Below are 17743 nucleotides of genomic sequence, written 5' to 3'. Positions count from 1 at the left end.
CCCGTCCCGCACGGCTGCTCAAGGAGCTGCCCAAGGCCATGCTGGGAGATCCTATCTCCCCCGGCCCACGCGGGGTGGATCAGAGGGGTGACAGTCCTGGGGAACCTGGCGGGACCCCCCCAGAGCCCCTGGGGTGCCTGGGAAGCAGGAGAGGGTCAAGGATGCCTGTCCAACCGCTTGTCTCCAGCTGACATCACTTTGCTGGTTGGGGTGGGGGTTTATTTAAGTACATACATGCTTAAATCTTTTTTTTTTCCTTGAAAAAATAGGATTTATTTCCAAAGTCAAAGCTCCTTTTGGCAGAAACCCCTTTATTTTTAGCCAAAAGCCCCGCTACAAGCACTCCCAGGACCTCTGGGCCACGCTCCAGGTCTGTTCTCCGTCCTTCCCGGTCGGAGGCTTGGGGCCACCTCCCCAGTACGAATGGCCTCCCACTTCCCTGCACCCCTGTGCCCAGTTCTCCACCCTCATCAGGACTGGGCAGGGAAGGAGGGGTCCCTGCGGTTCCCTGGGGTCTCGGTGGGGTGTGCAGGGCAAGGACAGGGGCTTCTGGAGACCCCTCGATGCCCAGGGCCTGAGGTCCCGGGGGGATGTGCAGGGCTCAGGTTGCTCAGGTTGGGTGGGGTCTCCCATGGGTGGGGGTTCGGGCTGGGACCATCCCCCCTGGATGTTCAGGACGGGATGGGGGGATCCCCAAAAGGACAGGGGGTCCCCAAAAGGACATGGGGTCCCAGTGCTGAGGGGAGGGGGGATTATCCCCAAAAGGACGGGGGGTCCTGGTGCTGAGGGTGGGAAGGCAGATCCCCAAAAGGGCACAGGGTCCTGGTGCCAAGGGTGGGGTGGGGGGGGGATCCCCAAAAGGACACGAGGTCCCAGCGCCGAGGGGGGTCGGACCGTGGGAGCCCGGGGAGGGGCTACGGGTGCCCCGGCCCCGCTCCCGGTCCCAGCCCGCTCGGGGCGGGGCTGGCCCATCCCCTCCCCTCCCGTCCCGTCCCGTCCCGTCCCGTCCCGCCCCGAGCAGCCGGAGCCGCCTGGGGCTGCAGCCGCGGTGGCTTCGCCCCGCCGCGCCCCCGCCGCCGCCCCATGAAGGGGTGCGGGGCCGGGGAGGCGGCGCGGCGGGGCCCGGGAAGAGCCCCGGGAGCCCGCAACGGGCAGGGCACCCGGCGAACCGGGCCGGAACCGGGGGCTGGTGCCGCCTCGCCTCTCCCCCCGCCCGGGGCCGACGGTAACCGGCTGTCGGTGCTGCTGGGGAAGATGCACTTGTTCCGGAGCTCCAGCTACGAAATCCGGCTGGAGGGCGAGGGGAGCAGCCTGCCCCCCATCCAGGGCATCCGCTGGGTGAGTGTGGGCTGGGGGGTGGGGGTGCGAACCCCCCGGGGGACACCGCGGCCGAGGATCCGTCGCCTTTCCTCGCAGCATCTCTCCTCGCACCGGGGGTCTGCGCTCGGCCGGGGACCGGGGGCGGTGAGGCCGCCCCGAAGAGCCAAGCGGGGACCCCCAAGGTTCATCGGCACCTCCAGACCCTCGTCCCGAGCGGGGCGGGTTTGGCCTTCGCAGGCAGCGGGGCTGACGTCTGGGACCCTCACCCTGCTCCCCCCTCGTGTTCGCTGGCTCCGGGGCTAGGCATGCAAAGGGCCAGGTGTGCAAGGGGCCAAGCGTGCTGGCTGCCAAGCGTGCAAGGAGCCAGGTGTGCAAGGGGCCAAGCGTGCAAGGGGCCAAGTGTGCAAGGAGCCAGGTGTGCAAGGGGCCAAGTGTGCAAGGAGCCAGGTGTGCAAGGGGCCAAGCGTGCAAGGAGCCAAGCGTGCAAGGGACCAGGTGTGCAAGGGGCCAAGCGTGCCAACTGCCAAGCGTGCAAGGGACCAGGTGTGCAAGGGGCCAAGCGTGCAAGGGGCCAAGCGTGCAAGGAGCCAGGTGTGCAAGGAGCCAAGCGTGCAAGGGGCCAAGTGTGCAAGGAGCCAGGTGTGCAAGGGACCAAGCGTGCCGGCTGCCAAGTGTGCAAGGAACAAGGCGTGCAAGGAACGTGCAGGGAGCGAGGCGTGCAAGGGGCCAGGTGTGCGAGGAGCGAGGCGTGCAGGCTGCCAAGCGTGCAGGGAGCCGGGCGCGCAGGGAGCGGGGCGAGGCGTGCAGGGCGAGCATATTTCTGCAGCCGCCCGCCCTCACCCCTTCTCCCGGCAGAGCCGGCAGCCAGGCGTGAAATGCGCCGGGTGCCATTGTGCTGCGGCGCGCGGCGCCCGGGCAGCGCGCCCCAACCCCGAGCGTGTGAACGGGAAAGGCCTTCCCCTCTGCCCCGCGGCGCGCGGGGTTCGAAACGTTCCCTCCCCGCCAGGTCAGGCTGTTTCTGCAGGAGGAACCTCTCGCTTGGCAGCGGGATGATGCTCGACGTCACCTCCTCCGTCCCGGGGCCAGGGGCTGCTGGGGGTCTCCCGGGGTCCCTGGGTGCCACCCGGTCCCTGCTCTCGGTCTCCCCTCTGTCCCCTTTGGGCTCCCTGGAGCCGGTTCACCTGCCCCGGCTGAGCTTCATCACCTTCCTCTTCCCACGTCGCTTGACCCGACATAAACGTGTTTAAGGAAAAAAAGTGAAATAACTTGAAGGGAACAACCCCTCTTTCCGCATTTCTGTGCAGAGTACAAACACGAACGCCTTCCTCTCTTTTTTTTTCCCCTTCCTCCGGATATTTTCTCCCCAGAACTTTTAGGAACTTTAATTACGGGGAGCGGTTTTTTTTTTTTTTGAGTGGCAAAAAGCCAGGGAGATGGGGAAAGCGGCGGGGGGGGGGCAGCGCTGGGCGGTCGGGCTGAGATAAACGCGGCCGAGCCTGGCAGCGCGGTGGCACGTGGAGAGGCGTCCCCTCCCCAAGCGCATCCGCCGCGCGTGGGGACAACCGCCGGCCGTTGGGAGGGAGCGGATCCCGTCTTTGCGGGGAACACGGGTGTTTTCCCCACTTTCTGCGGGTGCTCCCAGCACGTCCGTTCCTTGGGGGGGTTACGGGATGGCGCGGAATTGCCCGGCCGTGCCTTGGAGCGGGAATATTGTCCCTCGTCCCCACTGCTGCACTACAGCTCCTGGAAACCCCTCCTCGTGTCCTGGCTCCGTCTCATCCCTCCTGGGGACCAGTTCGCCTGATCCCAGTGCCAGCAAATCCCTTCCAGCTCCGCTCCTCGCCGCCAGGCTCCCGTTCCCTGGCATCGGCGGGACATCAGAGCCCGGCGTCCCCAGGCAGCTCCGTCCTTCACCCTTCCCGGGCAAGTGCCATCGTGCCGGCCCTCGCCGCATCCCTGGAGAGGACGGAGGGGGACAGAGCGGGTCCCCCCATCCCCGGCAAGGCTCCCGGCGGGGGACGGCAAGCCCCTGGCCGGCTGCCGTGCCTTTTGAGGCTGCGGATGGGCGAGGACTTTCTCCGGAGCCGTAAAGCCTGAAATAACTCCTGTTGTTTTCCTCGGGATCCCAAACAAAAGCTGCGCGCGAGCACGGAACGGCCGCTGCCGGCCTTTGGCCGGCCGCCCACCCACCGCTGCCGGATTTCTGGAGACAGGCAGGATCTCAGCGCCCGCGGGTCCCGTCCGCAGGAAGATGGAACGGGGCGACTCCTTAGGAAGCCGCTCGGAGACGGCGGCCGCGATGCTGGGCAATTGGGGAGGGTGGGGAGGGCATCCTGTGGGTCCGGACCTGGGGAGCAAGGATGCTTCGGGAAGGGGGTTTTGGGGGCCAGCCGTGAGGGGCCTGTGTTTCAGGGCTGCTCTGAGAAAAGCCCAGGAGGGAGAAATCGCTCCGAGCACTCATCCTTGGGCAGGGTTTTCCTCCACCTCCTTCGATGTCCTTGCGAGCGCAGCTCGGAGCGGGACCGCGGCCCGTCCTGACTCCCCGCCTCAAGGACAGAGCTCGCTCCGGGGTGACAGCGAAGGCTGCGTGGGGACCAGAGCAGCTTTCGCGTGCGCCTGTGGGGTTGGCACCCACCCGCGTCCCACGGGAGGGTGACACCGACCCGCGTCCCACGGGAGGTAGCTCCGTGCTCCGGCCGCAGCCCGGCTCCTGTTTGCAAACATTTGCTCTGCGATTGCCGGCGCGTTTCCTGTTCCACGGGGCGGTCACGAGGCTCGGGAAAGTTTGCGGAGTGAGTAAGTCGCGGCGTCCCGGCCTCAGCAGCAGCGTGGCCGCCGCGGGAGCTGCTCCCTGGGGTCCTGCCGCCTTCACGGAGCCGCTGGTTTTCCATCCGCTCCCCGAATCTCTCCTGAGCCGGTTGGCAAACTGCTGGGAGCAGGTTGGTGGCTGGAGCCGTCCGCGCTGTCGGGAGGAGGACAGGGAAGCCCTGGGGGTACGGAAAGGGCCGGAGGAAATGAGGGAGCCGGGCAGGGTGCGAGCAGGCGGGGGCTGGGACAGGCAAACAGGCAGAGCACCCGGCGGGCGTCACCTCCATCGCCTCCCTGCCCGGGCCAGGAGGTGCCGGGACTCTTTGGTTTCCCCTCAGCTCCTGCTAGGAGCTTTTGTCCTTGGATTAATTAGCAAAGAAGGCTTCTGTAGCTAATTACTCCTGCCCTTGGCTTCTTTAATTGAGGCTTTTGTCCGGCCGTCCCTTTTGGCGAGGTCACTCAAACCTTCCCGACCAGCCCCGAGCCAGTGGATCCGAGGAGGATCCGGCCCGGAAAACGCCGTTTTTTGGAGCGCCCACTGCCTCCACCGCCAGCCCGGCGTGCTGCGGACCCCCGACAGCCCGAAATAAACGGGGGAGACCACAACTTTCCCGAAGACACCCCGAGGAAGGACGGCCCTCGCCCTGGCTGCGGGTTAGTGCTCAAGGTGCATCAACCGCCTTGGCCGGGCAGCGGCGGAGAACAGGTCTGACGGGTGCTCGGCGCTTCCCCCAGCACCCGAAGCCGAGATGAAAGGTTGTTTATTCAGGGCCGCGGCCGTGTGGGAGCCCTCATCCCTCTGGGCAGCACCTGGATGGGAGCGCGGCAGCCTTCGCGCTGGGATTCGGGCTGCAGCTGGGCTGGGCGATGCTTTTCCCCAGAGCATCCCCTCCCGGAGGGAAAAAAACTGGGAGAAAAATAAGCGGAAGGAGAAAAAAGCACCTGCTGATGGGAGATGTCCAGAGGGATGAGTGGTTGCGGAGGAGCTGAGGACTCAAACTGGGATCGGCATCGCTCTCGGCGGAGCCAGACCTGATGCCGGGTTGTGCCGTGGCGGTCGGCAGCCGGTCCATCCCGGAGAGCGGGGACCCTGAGCAAAACCTCCGAGGCTGAGGGGGTTTCCGTCCCCGAGGGTGTGTTTTGCTCCGTGAGGCTAAGGCAGCGCTGGGCTCCCAGTGAGCCGGCCGTGCCCCTGTTTTGCTGTCTTTCCACCGACACCCCATCCCGCTATTCCCATTTTCTGACAGCCGTGGAGGCCTGAGCTCGCGTTTTTGGTCACCGGCACAGGCTCCTGCTGGAGCTCAGAGCCTCTGACCGCGAACAAGGGAAATTTGGGCTTGTTTTCTTCTCATACAGCTCATTTTGTTGAAGTTTACCCGCTGCTTGCCCGTACCCAGCACACGCTGGGTGACTGCCTGCCTTGCCGCTCCGTCGTTTCCAGAATCTCCCTTAAAATCCTTTGGAGAAACAGCGTCGTACTCCTCAGCTCCTCCTCACGAGGGGAGCGCGAGGTTACGCCTCACCCCAGCAGTCCGGCTCCGTCGCCGCCGTGCTCCTCCGGGCGCCGGGGCCCTCCCATCCCGGTGGTTCACCACAGCTGATTTTTCCGGATTTAGTGCGGAAGATTTTCTGGCCGTGCTGTGATTTCAGACCCGTCCCCCGGCACGGTGCCTGCAGGGAAGGGTTCGGGAGCCCGCTCTTGCTCCCCGCCGTCGGCCACGGGACGGGCTGGCCGCAGATCCCATCCTTGGCATCCTCCGATCCTCCAGCTCTCCAAGGCTTTCTTGGGCCGTTCCCGTAACCTGCCGGAGTTTGGGATCTTTTCCGTCCTCTTTGTTTGGAGCTGGCTTCGAAGCTGGAGGAAAATCCCCAGGCTTTGGACACCGGTCCCTCTCCCGGGGCTGCGCCAGCTTCCTCGGCTCTTTCTGAACTCCAGCGGCAAGCTCCGTGACTCGGAGATGATGTCTTTGATCCCCAGTTGTGAAGATTTTACTTTTAACTTCCGTCTTTTATCTCCCAGCTCCTTCGTTTGCCTGCGCTTCCCTTTCTGAAGTTAAAGATAACCGCGGGGGGGTTCTGGGGCTTAGGGCCCCGGGATGCGTGTCTGTTTTCCGTGGGGATGGGGCAGAGGCTTTGCCTCGGTTTTGGGAGACGGATGCTGGGGAGCACGCGGTGATGCTTGCCTCCGCGCCCGGTGCAGAGAGGATGAGGCTGAACAGAACCTTGGGGGGGGCAGGAGCCCTCCTGGGGTGTGAGGGGGGGCACGGCAGAGCTCCCTCAGCCACCACCCCCATTCTTTTTGGATTTCCAGACCCCACTCTTGGACACCGAATCCACCCTGGACTATGGACACAGCCTCACCCAGGTGGGTGGGCTAGGAAACCCCACCAGGACATGAGTTTGGGGAGGGGGGAGATGGAACAATACGTCCCAAAGGCTGCGAGGGGTGGGGGGCTGGAGCACCCTGGGGTCCTTGGCTCAGCGCCGGGGTGCTGTCTCCCTCGGGCTCGGCCGTCCCCGGGGGTGGGTGATGGAAATGCCGGGGCGGCGTGCGGGCGTATCGCACCTCAGGCAGGGTGCTGGGGCACTGCTGAGCGTGGGTCTGCGCCTCGCCCGTGCCCTCCCCCTGCGAGCCGTGCAATCCGCTCCCACCCCCCAGGCATCCTCGGAGAAGATCTGGCGAGCGGGGAAGCTCCTCTTCACCCACCTCACCAGCACCCGCCCCGGCCTCATCCGGGACCACAAGCATCACCTTCGGCACCACAGGTGGGACGGGGGGCACCCCTGCCGTGCCGGGGGGCACCGCCGGCTGCCCAGGACCGCGGCAGCCCCCCGAGGGTGGCAGGGCTTCTCCTGCCCGTCCTTAGGGGGTTCACCCGGAGCGCGGGGTGCCGCAGCCCCGTTTCGGGGATGATTCTCACGCCCTCACCCCTCGCAGGCAGTGCTGCTCCGGGAAGGAGCTGGTGGACTGGCTGCTGGGCGCCGGGCTCGCCGTCCAGACACGCAGCCAGGCCGTCGGCGTCTGCCAGGTGCTGGTGGACGGAGGTGTCCTGACGCACGGTGAGGGTCTCGCGAGGCGAAACGGGTGCGCCGGGGTCTCCCGTGGGTGCACGAGGCAGCCCGTGGGTCTCCCGCGGGTGCAGGGCTGAGCTCACGATGCTCTTTCCCTGCAGTGAAGCAGGAGTGGCATTTCCAGGACAAGGACACCCAGTTTTACCGCTTTGCCGAGCTGGAGCTGAGCCCCGAGCCCGGGGCCGGCATCCGGGATGCGGAGGAGCTGCTGGAGGCACTGGCTTTCCTGGCCCAGCTCGGTCCCGACGCGCTGCTCACCATGGCCCTGCGCAAGCCGTGAGTGCCCGGGGTGGGGGGTCTGGGGTACCAACGGGGGGCTGCTGCGGCTGGGCCGACCCGAGCGTCTCTCCCACGGCCGTCAGACCCACGGCAGAAAGCGGCTGCCCCGCCGCGGGGTCGTGCCTGGAGAGGGGTGCCTGCGCCCCGGGACGCGGCAGGGAGAGGGGTCCGGACGGCCGCTCACGCCCCGCTCCCCTCCCAGGCCCGCGCAGCGCACGGAGGACGAGCTGGAGCTGATCTTTGAGGAGCTCCTCCACATCAAGGCCGTGGCTCATCTCTCCAACTCGGTGAGGGCTCCATCCTCACACTGCTCCTGCTCCCCAAATCCTCCTGCATCCCACCGCTTCGCGCCTGGGCGTCCTCTCCCGGCCCTCTCTGGGCGCCCCCGGCCCCTCCCCAGCCGCGCCCACGCGTGCCCCCTCGTCGCGGGGCTGCGGGTGAGGTGGCCCTCAGGGCAGACCCCTCTCGCCGCAGGTGAAGCGGGAGCTGGCGGCCGTGCTGATGTTCGAGTCGCAGCAGAGAGCAGGCACCGTGCGTGAGTACGGCGCGGGCCGGGAGCCGCGCGGGGCCGGCTGCGCCCCCCAAAAAGGGTCCCCAGCCCGGCGTGGGGACGGCTGGAGCCGTTGTCGTCGGCGTGGATGCTCCTGCTGTGTCCTGGAGGGCCAGGGGTGGAGGGACCGGAGCTCTCGCCGCGTTCGCCTGGGCTGGGGGCTCGGGATGGGGGGGGGCTGGAGGAGGGATGCTGGGGAGCTGCCCCTTTTCGGCTGCGGGACGCCACCGTTTCCCCCGCAGTGTTCAGCCAAGGCGACAAAGGCACGTCGTGGTACATCATCTGGAAGGGCTCGGTGAACGTCGTCACCCACGGCAAGGTGGGCACGTCCCCACGGCAGCGGGACACCCCGTGTCCCCGTCCCCCGGCGGGGCGGAGGGCTCCCACCCCGTCCCTCACCCTTTGTGTCCCCCCCCACCCAGGGCTTGGTGGCCACTCTGCACGAGGGGGACGACTTCGGGCAGCTGGCGCTGGTGAACGACGCGCCCCGCGCGGCCACCATCATCTTGCGGGAGGACAACTGCCACTTCCTCCGCGTGGACAAGCAGGACTTCAACCGCATCCTCAAGGTGGGCGGGGGGCTCGCGGGGCGCCGGGTCCCAGCCGGGACGCGCCCTCCGCCCTCCACGGTGTTTGCAGGGGAGGATCATCGAATCACGAACTGGTTTGGGTGGGAAGGGACCGGTAAAGGTCCAACCGCCCCGCTGCGAGGAGCAGGGACGTCTCCAACCGGATCAGGGTGCTTCTCTGCCTGCCAGTGTGGGGGCTTGGGGGTGCAAGCAGCCAGGCAGGGGTTCCCCGAGGGACCCGAGCCGGGCTGAGGGCTGCTTTTCCTCTCCAGGATGTGGAGGCCAACACCATGCGCCTGAAGGAGCACGGGAAGGTGGTGCTGGTCCTGCAGAAGAACCTGCAGGGTGGCAGCAGCCAGCCGGCCGCGGCGCGGAGCAGCAGGTGACAGCAGCCGGTCCCCGTCCCTCCTCCCAGCCGTGCCGGCAGCGGGCGACCGTGTCCTCGGAGGGGGAACGGGGACGCCGGGCCAGCTGCGTCAAGTGGCCCGGTGTGGTGGCCCTGCCCGCAGCGGGGGTGCCACCTCCTTCCCTGATGTGGCCGGCGCTCTGCCCGCAGGTACTTCGTGATGGCTGGGACGCCGGAGAAGATCCTGGAGCATCTGCTGGAGTTCATGAGGCTGGACGCCACGCTCTACGACCCCGTGGGTAGGTGGGGGGGGGGTCTCCCCGCTGCTCTGAGGACCACGGCCCACCTTGAGATGGGCAGGGGGCTGGGGACAGGGTGCCGAGCAGGGCTGCCTTATTCCCGCCGTTCAACCCCAAAAGCTGCTCCTCTCACCCTAAAATCCCGTTGGGGCTGGAGGGGGAGGCAGCCCCAGGGCCGGGAGCCTCATCCCTCCATCTCCCTCTGCCTTCCGAGAGGAGCAAAGCCGAGTGAGACGGGAACCAGGAGATGTCCCCAGTGGGTAAAAAATCAGAGATGTGAGCCGGCGTCACCAGCGGCTGCCTTGGAGTTAACTCACCGGAGCGCTGCGCTCTTAGTTTTTTAATTTTCGTCCATCCCCCAAAGCCCCCACCTCGCCAGCCCTTTCTGCAGCCTTGAGGAGCCAAAACTGACCCACGACGGGCACGGTCACCGTGGGGCAGACCACAGGCCGGCCCCACGGGTGGCCCTTTCCCGGCCGTGACCACCCTGTCCCCAGCTCGGGCGAGGGGTGAAGGCCGGTGGCCCGCTCTCTTGCAGATACGCTGCTGGGGGATTTCCTGCTGACCTACACCGTCTTCATGCCCACCGCGCAGCTCTGCAGGGCCCTGCTGCACCAGTATCCTTCTGCGGCGGGAGCTGGGGGGAGTGGGCTCCACCCTGCGCCGCGTCCCCCCCTTCCAGGGACCGGCACGCTGGGATCCGTCCCAGTCACCCCGCTGGGACCTCAGGGCTGGGCCAGGGGACCCCCAAATCCCTCGGGATCTCCCCATCTCCCATCCTGGGAGTCCCCACCACCCAGGCTGGTGCCCTTGACTGGTCCCAGTTTCCGCGCGGAGCCGCTGGAAGGCTCGGAGCAGGAGAAGGCCGCCTACTCCCTGCGCAAGCGGCGGAAGATCCTGCGGCTGGTGAGCCAGTGGGTGCTGCTCTACGGGCGGCTGCTGCAGGGCGACCGCAGCACCACGGCTCTGCTGCAGGTACGGCGGCGGGGCGGGGGTGTCCCCGGGGGGGTTCCGGCTGCGACCACCCCGTGCTGAGCGCCGGGAGCCTTCCGCCCGCAGAACCTGGCAGACCTGGCGAGCCGGGACCCCCGCCTGGGCGGGCTGGTGCAGGAGCAAGCGCAGGACCGGCGAAGACCCCGAGCGTGAGTCCCGCGGGGAAGGAGGGGCGTCCCCATCCGAAACGCAGCCCGGCTCCGGCCCCCGGTGCCACCCCAGTGCCCCCAGTCCCGCAGCCTGGGCGGGATTGCGCGTTCCGTGGGGCTGAGCTTTCGGCCAGCAAAGCAATGGTTGCCCAGACTGGGGGGATGGCAGCAGCTCTTGGGCCACCTTGTCCCCAGCGTGGGGGTCTCCCACCCACAGGGAGGGCGCCGGACGCCGCCGGGACGCCCCGGTGCCCCGCGGGGCGGGGATGCTCGGGGGGCTCGGTTGGTGGGGGCTGCAGACGCGGGGTGCGGGGCTCGAACGCCGGCTTTGTCCTCTCTCTGCAGGCTGGAGAACGGAGACGGCAGCGTTTCTCCCCAGCCCAAGGTAGGGGCGGCCCTGGGGACCCCCGGCGGGAGGGGTGGCCGGGGGGGCGGCATCCTCCCCGCTCTCTCCCGCCCGGACCGCAGGCTCGGAGCGCGGCGCACTGGCTGGCGGCCCAGGAGGAGGGGGGTTTGAACAGCAGCTGTGCCTTCAGAGCCCAGGACAAAGGTACGGTCGCGCGGGGGGGACACGGACGGTCCCCTCGGCGGCGCGGGGACGCTGAGCCCCCTCCCTCGCCCCGCAGTGCCCTACGAGATCTACAGGCCCGACCACTCGTGCCTGGTGACGGTGCTGCCCGTCAACGCCTCGGTGCGGGACGTCCTGCGGTCCCTCGCCCCCCGCCTCGGCCGGGACGGGGAGCACGTTCTGGTGAAGGTGAATTCGGCCGGAGGTGAGCGGGCTCTCATGGGGGTGCCCCTGCGCCGTGGTGGCCATCGCCCCGGCGCCTGCTGGGACCCGGCCCCCTCTCCGTCCCGGCACCGACCGTCCCCTCTCCTGCAGACAAAGTGGGGCTGCAGCTGGACACCGTGGGGGTGTTCACGGCGCTGGGGCTCAACGAGAGGCTCTTCGCCGTCAGCGTGGAGGAGCTGGGCAGCCTGGTGAGCGCGGGGTGGGGGGGTCCCGGGGATGGGCGGCACCAGGCTGGCCCCCCCCGAGCGGGGTTCGGGGCTGCGGTGCCTCCGTAGCAGCTCAGGGTTGGGGGTGTCCATCCCTCCCTGCCCCTCTGCCCCGGGGAAGGGGCTGGTGCTGCCTTCCCCACTGCGGTGGCTGATGGCAGGAGGGGTCCTGTGCGCAGACCCCCCACCCCGAGCAGCTGGGCCCCCAGGTCGGCTCTTCGGAGACACTGGACCTCATCAGCTCCAAGGACCTGGCCAGCTACCTCACCGACTACGACTGGAACCTCTTCAAGAGCATCCACCAGGTAGGGCCAGCGCCGGGACGCGGCGGGGGGGTGACACCTCCGGGGGGGTGGCTTTTGGGCCACCCCCTCAGCCACCGCACCGGGCTTCGCAGGTGGAAATGATCCACTACATCGTGGGGCCGCAGAAGTTCCACGACGTGACCACGGCCAACCTGGAGCGGGTGATGCGGCGTTTCAACGAGCTGCAGTACTGGGTGGCCACCGAGCTGTGCCTCTGCCCTGAGGTGGCCCGGCGCGCCCAGCTCCTCCGAAAGTTCATCAAGCTGGCCGCACAGTGAGTGCCTCGCCCCCTCCGCGTCCCGCTGCGGCCGGGACTGGGCCGGTGGTGACCTCCTGGCCCGGGCTCTGTCCTCGCCCGCAGCCTCAAGGAGCAGAAGAACCTGAATTCCTTCTTCGCGGTGATGTTCGGCGTGAGCAACACGGCCGTCAGCCGCCTGGCCAGGACCTGGGAGGTCAGCGCCCTCGGCCTCCTGCCAGCCCGGCGCGGTGCCCCGGGGTCTGCGAGGATGGATTTGGGTGCCCTGCCTTGGGCGAGGGTGGCCTGGGGGCCAGGCTGACCCCGCAGCGGGGCGGGTGGTGGGCGGGAGGTGCTGGGAGAACTGGGATGGGGTCTCTGGGGGTGGGAGAGCTGGGGGGGATCTCTGGGGGTGGGAGAGCTGGGGGGGGGTTCTGGGGGTGGGAAAGCCGGGGTGCCAGCGCTGGTGACCCTCTCTCCGCGCAGAGGCTGCCCCACAAGATCCGGAAGCTGCACTCGGCGCTGGAGCGGATGCTGGTGAGCGCAGCCCCTTCCCGCCCCGCATCCCCCGCTCCCGGCAGGGTTTGTCCCCTCTTCCCAAAAGCCGCGAGGTCACGGGGGAGCCGTGGAGGTGCCGCCCCGCCTTCCTTCCCCGCGTCCCCGGCCCGCCCCGCGCTGAGGTCCCCCTGCGTCCCCAGGACCCGTCGTGGAACCACAGGGTCTATCGCCTGGCCGTCGCCAAGCTGAGCCCCCCCATCATCCCCTTCATCCCCCTCCTCCTCAAAGGTGGGTGCCTTTTCTGGGGGTGCAGGTGGGAATGGGCTGGGGTGGCAGGGACACCCCGGAGACCAGGAATTCATTCCTAAACACCCTCCCCCCCCCCCCCAGACATGACGTTCATCCACGAGGGCAACCGCACGCTGGCCGAGAACCTCATCAACTTCGAGAAGATGGTGAGCGGGGCGGGTGGGCTCTCCGCGGACCGCCCCCCCCCGCGGGACCTGCTGTCCCCTCGTCCCCTGGGATGCGGATGCAGAGCATCCCCGTGGCGTTAGCGCAGCCCCCCGCCCCCCCCCCGGCAGCCAGGACCCCTGGCCGCCCCCTCGCAGGGGGGCACGGGGCGGCGGCCGCTGAAGCCGGAGGGGACTGTGTTTCACCAGCCTGGGAGCGAAGTGGGGCCGGGTGACAGCAGGTGACCTTTGTGCATTGCCCACAGCACATGATGGCAAAGACCGTGCGCGTCCTGCAGCGCTGCCGGGGCCACGCGCACGGTGAGTGCTCGCAGGGTGGGGGGCCAGGACGGGGCCCGGCCCAGCGCTCCTTTGGGGATGGGGCTGAGCTCCTGCTCTCTCTCTCTCTCCCCGCACCCAGCGCCGCTCTCCCCGCTGCGAAATCGCTCCCCGCACCGGCCGGAGGACCCCAAGGCCGTCAGGATCTCCACGTGTACGTCTGGGGCTCACCCATCCGCCCCCCCCCCCGCCCCCACCCTTCGGGACCAGCCCGGGGCAGCGTGCACCCACCGTCCTTGGTTGAGGGTCCCATGGGGACGTCCCGAGGGCATCAGCCTGGCTACAGCTGGTCCGGGTGCCGCCGTTGCCTCCACGTACCTCGGGATGGAGGCTGAGCTCCCTCTCCCGGGTGGTCCCGGTCCCTGGGTCGCACGCTGCTGGCTGGAGGCACCGGTCCGCAGCTCCTCACGCTGAAGAGCCTCAGGGTGTCTGAAGCTGTCGGGCAGCAGGCTGGGGCGTCGCTTTGCCCCATGGAGCCCGTCTGTTCCCGCTTGCTCCTACTCCTGCTCCAGCAGCTTCCTGGAGACGATGGAGGAGGATCCGGGAGCAGAGGGAGGGGTGATGGAGGGATCCGGGAGCTGAGAGGTGATGAGGGGATCCATGAGTGGAGGACGAGGTGATGGAGGGGGATCCATGAGCAGAGGGAGAGGCGATGCAGAGGTTCAATGAGCTGAGCTGAGAGGTGATGGAGGGGGATCTGTGAGCGGAGGATGAGGCGATGGAAGGGGATCTGTGAGCTGAGAGGTGATGGAGGGGGATCCATGAGCTGAGAGGTGACAGATGGGATCCATGAGTGGATGGAGAGGTGATGGAAAGGGATCCATGGTCTGAGAGGTGATGGAGAGGGATCCGTGAGCAGAGGGAGAGGCAATGCAGAGGTTCGATGAGCTGAGCTGGAGGTGATGGAGGGGATCCATGAGTGGAAGATGGGGTGATGGAGGGAGATCTGTGAGCTGAGAGGTGATGGAGGGGATCCATGAGCCGAGGGAGAGGCGATGCAGAGGCTCGATGAGCTGAGCTGGAGGTGATGGAGCGGACCCACGAGCCAAGCCAGCAGCAGTGGTAAGCGGATCGGTGATTCACGCGAGAGGCAGTGACGGAGGATCCACGAGCTGAGCCAGCGGCGATGGAGAGGGCTGGCGAGCTGAGCCGAGGTGATGGAGCGGGGTCAGTGAGCCCTGATGTCGGCTCTCCCTCAGGCTCGGAGCAGTCCCTGAGCGTGCGGAGCCCCGTCTCCACCTGGGCCTACCTGCAGCACCTGAAAGCCATCGACAGCCAGAAGGAGCTGCTGCGCCTCTCCCACGACCTGGAGTCCTGAGGGGGCCGGAGGGGGCCCGGAGCAGGGATGCGGCAGCCTGGCTGCCGGCGGCGGGGGCATCCCCACGGCTCTGCTCCCGGTAGCACCGGGCTGCGCTGGAGCCGGCCGAGAGCAGCCTCTGCTCGGCTGTGCCACCGGCGGCAGGGGCCGGGTCCGGCACCGTGGGGCAGCCGGGAGCCCGCGTGGGCAGCGGGCAGGCGAGGGCCACGCACGTCGGAGCGAGCAATAGAGGTATTTTTGTATGCACGGCCGCACTCCCCGTCCTTCTCCGTGCAGCAGCCTGGAGTCGGCCGGGGGGGAGGAGGGAGCCCTGGCTGCCCCCCGATGCCGCCCGCCCTGGGGTGCCAGGCTGGAAGATGCCCCTTCCCCCTGGAAGAGCTCGAGGCAGAGCATCCCGGTGAGCAGGGACGCCACGTCTGTCTCCGTCGGGGTGCAGGCGCCCAGGCTGAGCCCGGGGGCTGGCCCCTGCTGCTGTGCTGCCCCACGGATCCTGGGAGCAGCCCCAGAAGGACCTGCCCTTCCCTCTGCCCTGTGTCCCACGGGAGGTGCTGGCTGCGTCCCCCATCCCTCTGGGAGCCGCACGACCCCGGCAGCCACGGCAAAAGTATCCTGATGCCCCCCGGGACTGTTTGGGCTTAAACCAGCCCGTGCTGCCAAGCCTTGGGCTACTCCCAGCCTCAGTTTCCCCACATGGATGGGGGCAGGAACAGCCATGTACAGCCGTGGCGCGGAGGCAGGACAGCGTCCGTCGTGGAAGGAAGCTGTGGTGGCCTCGTGATGGAGACGGCGATCTGCTCTGGCTGTTCCCAACCCCTGACCGGTTGCTGGGAGCAGGGATTTGGGGGAGATCTCTTTGAAGGAGGCAGAGCTGACGGACCTCAGGGGCGGGGACCCCCATCCCTCCCCCCAGAGCATCTCCGCATCCGCGCGGAGCGGTTTTAGCAATGACCTTCCCCACGCTCTGAGCAGGCCTGAATGAAGCTACGGCGTTTCGGGGGGAGATCGCCGCCCCTAAAAGCTCCCACGTTTGCCGGGTACCAGCGCGGGGTGGGGGGGCTCGCAGCCCCTGGCAGGACTGTGCCCCAGCTGGGCCACCGCAGGCCCACGGTGCAGAGCCGCAAGCCAAAGCCCCCCCCAGCCTTGCGGGCTCCCGGGGACCAGAGCCTGCTGCGGTAATTGCTCTTTTCAGTCTCGCGATGCAGATGAATGGGTTGCTTCAAATAAAAGTCCCCACCACACCTAAATCCCGTTTCAAGCGATGGAGAGACGGGAGGTGGGTTCCTGGCAGCTCCTAGCACCGCGTCCACCCCGGAACCCCCGGGGTGGCCGTGCTCTGCGGGGTCCGGGCTCTGACACCTGGCATCTCTCAGGTTCCTGGCTCCGGCCCCGTGCGCGTCCGGGCGACGGCAATTCCTGGGCATCCAGACCCAAATCCAGCAGCCCAGACCTCCCGCAGTCGCCGTTCCCGGGACGTTTGCCCTAACAGAGCGAAGGAGCCTGGAAATGAGAGTTCATGTGTGGGGAAGGAAGGGTTAAATCAGAGTTGTAGGTTTTCCAGGTGTTTCTGGGCTGGCTGGGGCCCTGGGTGCCTCTCGGGGCTTCCCCTCCCTCGGCCGCAGGCGGGATGCTGGCCCAGTTGGCCGGCTTGGCTGGGGAAATCTCCGCTGAAGCGGAAAAGTTGACCCCTGTGTGGTTTTCCCGGTGCAGGCTGTGAGGAGCATCCCACCGCGGGGCTCCCCACCGTCCGTGCGCCGCCGCAAGCCGCAATCCCCTCACCTCCGCAGGCGCGGGCGCGAAGGTCCGGCCTCTCCAGCGGCGGAAGCCCCAGGAGGGAAAAACTGGAGAAATAGTCTGGAAAAGGGTGACGAGCCCGGGGGGATGCGGAGAGGAGGATGGCAGGAGGGGACAGGGGTGCAGCTCGGTGTCGGGCAGCCTTGCTCATAGAAAACACTGAGCTGTGCCAAAAAAAGAGGCTGGACCCCCGCCTCCCCGGGCTTGGAGCACGGCTGTGGGTGAAGCCAGCGTCTGGACGGGGGGGTAAGGCGAGGGGTGAGATCTAACGACGTTCCCGAGCACAGGAGCGAGCGTGGCTGCCCAGGCCGCCGGCGTCCCCTCCTGCATCCCCGATGCCGGGGCTGGCGGCTGCCGGCTCGGTGCGTGGGCGATTCCCAGCTCCTCTCCTCGGCCCTGATGGGACAGGGCTCAGCCCCGGGGTGCCCGACTCACCGCAAGGCTCCTCACGGGCGAGCGCCCTGAGCGGGGTCGCGGGGTTTGGTAACAGCCGGGGACGCTCTCCTCCTGTCACCGGCGGCTGGCTCTGGACCGCGGCGCGGCGCGCACCTACCTCCTCGCGTCCCCGGGCCCGCACGCCGTCAGGCGGGACGAGGAGAGGCAGGTTGTCCTCGGGAGCTCGGAGGGCTTCGGCGGCTGCGGGGCCAGGTGGGAGCGAGATGAGCTGGACCATGGGGGTGCGTGAGGACGGCAGGCGAGGAGATCTCACGTCAGGCCACCAGCTTTGGGAAGGTGGGGCTGAGAAACAGGGACACACACGCTGCTCCCACGTCTCTGCTGATGGAGCTGACGCTCCCAGTTGAGCCTAAGGCAAGAGGCATCATCCTCTGCGGTGAGACTGGGAGAGAAACCTTCTGCAAGAGATGGGCTCCACCTCCATCCTCATCCAGCTCCCTCACCGGGTGCTGCGGGACCCGCTCCATCTCCTGTCACCGCGGCTCCCGCTCTTCCCGGGCGTCTCAGAGGGGCGAGAGGGATGCACGACGCCATCCGTCCGACGTCCAGCCCCACTGAGACGAGCTCCTCGCCCCCAGCAAGGGCTGAGCCCGGGGAAAGGTTGGCTGGTGCGTGAGTCAGTCAATGGGCTCAAAGAGCAGGCTCAGCGCGGGATGACACGGGGACGGCAGAAAAACCAAGGCTGAGCTCCGGATGGACAGGTCAGCAGGGTCACCAGCCCGGGGCGGGAGGTAGGAAATGACTGAGGGGTGAGAAAGAAGCCGAACCTGGTCGCTGTTACACAAAGGCTGCTCTCCTGCGCCAGCTAACGCGCCCCGGGGCGATTAAGGCTGTGGCAACGCCGCTGCGTCGGCAGGAGACCCCGGTCCGGACCTGCAGCTTCTGGGGATGAAAGCACCGGGAGCGCGGCCGGGAGAGCCCGCGGCTGTTTACTCCAGGAGCCTCCGGCTTGGGAGTCCCGCAGG

General features: G+C 67.9%; 1 protein-coding gene across 2 annotated transcripts; it reads left to right on the top strand.

Annotated features, from left to right (window-relative positions):
- Window positions 1-999: 999 nt before the first annotated feature.
- Window positions 1000-15775, top strand: RAPGEF3 (Rap guanine nucleotide exchange factor 3). 2 transcript variants are annotated; one of them, XM_086768800.1, is made up of 27 exons: window positions 1000-1338; window positions 6440-6493; window positions 6788-6894; window positions 7067-7188; window positions 7302-7476; window positions 7682-7766; window positions 7954-8014; window positions 8272-8348; window positions 8452-8598; window positions 8871-8980; window positions 9155-9243; window positions 9782-9860; window positions 10068-10218; window positions 10303-10385; window positions 10731-10770; window positions 10854-10935; window positions 11012-11158; window positions 11269-11366; window positions 11564-11689; window positions 11782-11963; window positions 12051-12141; window positions 12411-12461; window positions 12623-12710; window positions 12813-12877; window positions 13141-13195; window positions 13296-13367; window positions 14413-15775. In XM_086768800.1, exons 1-27 carry the CDS (start codon window positions 1084-1086, stop codon window positions 14529-14531), a joined length of 2811 nt encoding a protein of 936 aa, XP_086624926.1. In that variant the 5' UTR covers window positions 1000-1083; the 3' UTR covers window positions 14532-15775. The 2 variants fall into 2 exon arrangements, 1 of the variants encoding a protein (XP_086624926.1); XR_015261274.1 differs by lacking the exon at window positions 14413-15775 and having other exon boundaries at window positions 13085-13195; window positions 13296-13319.
- Window positions 15776-17743: the final 1968 nt, after the last annotated feature.

Source organism: Chlamydotis macqueenii, chromosome 29 (assembly GCF_036417535.1).
Source record: "Chlamydotis macqueenii isolate bChlMac1 chromosome 29, bChlMac1.mat, whole genome shotgun sequence".
NCBI classification, from domain to species: Eukaryota; Metazoa; Chordata; class Aves; order Otidiformes; family Otididae; genus Chlamydotis; species Chlamydotis macqueenii.
This window is presented reverse-complemented; position numbering and strand designations above follow the sequence as displayed.

Coding starts and splice junctions, on each gene's coding strand:
- RAPGEF3 (XM_086768800.1), top strand. CDS start 1,084: ATGAAGGGGTGCGGGGCCGGGGAGGCGGCGCGGCGGGGCCCGGGAAGA. Junction 9,861..10,067: donor TGCAGGGCCCTGCTGCACCA/GTATCCTTCTGC, acceptor GACTGGTCCCAG/TTTCCGCGCGGAGCCGCTGG. Junction 10,219..10,302: donor GCACCACGGCTCTGCTGCAG/GTACGGCGGCGG, acceptor TTCCGCCCGCAG/AACCTGGCAGACCTGGCGAG.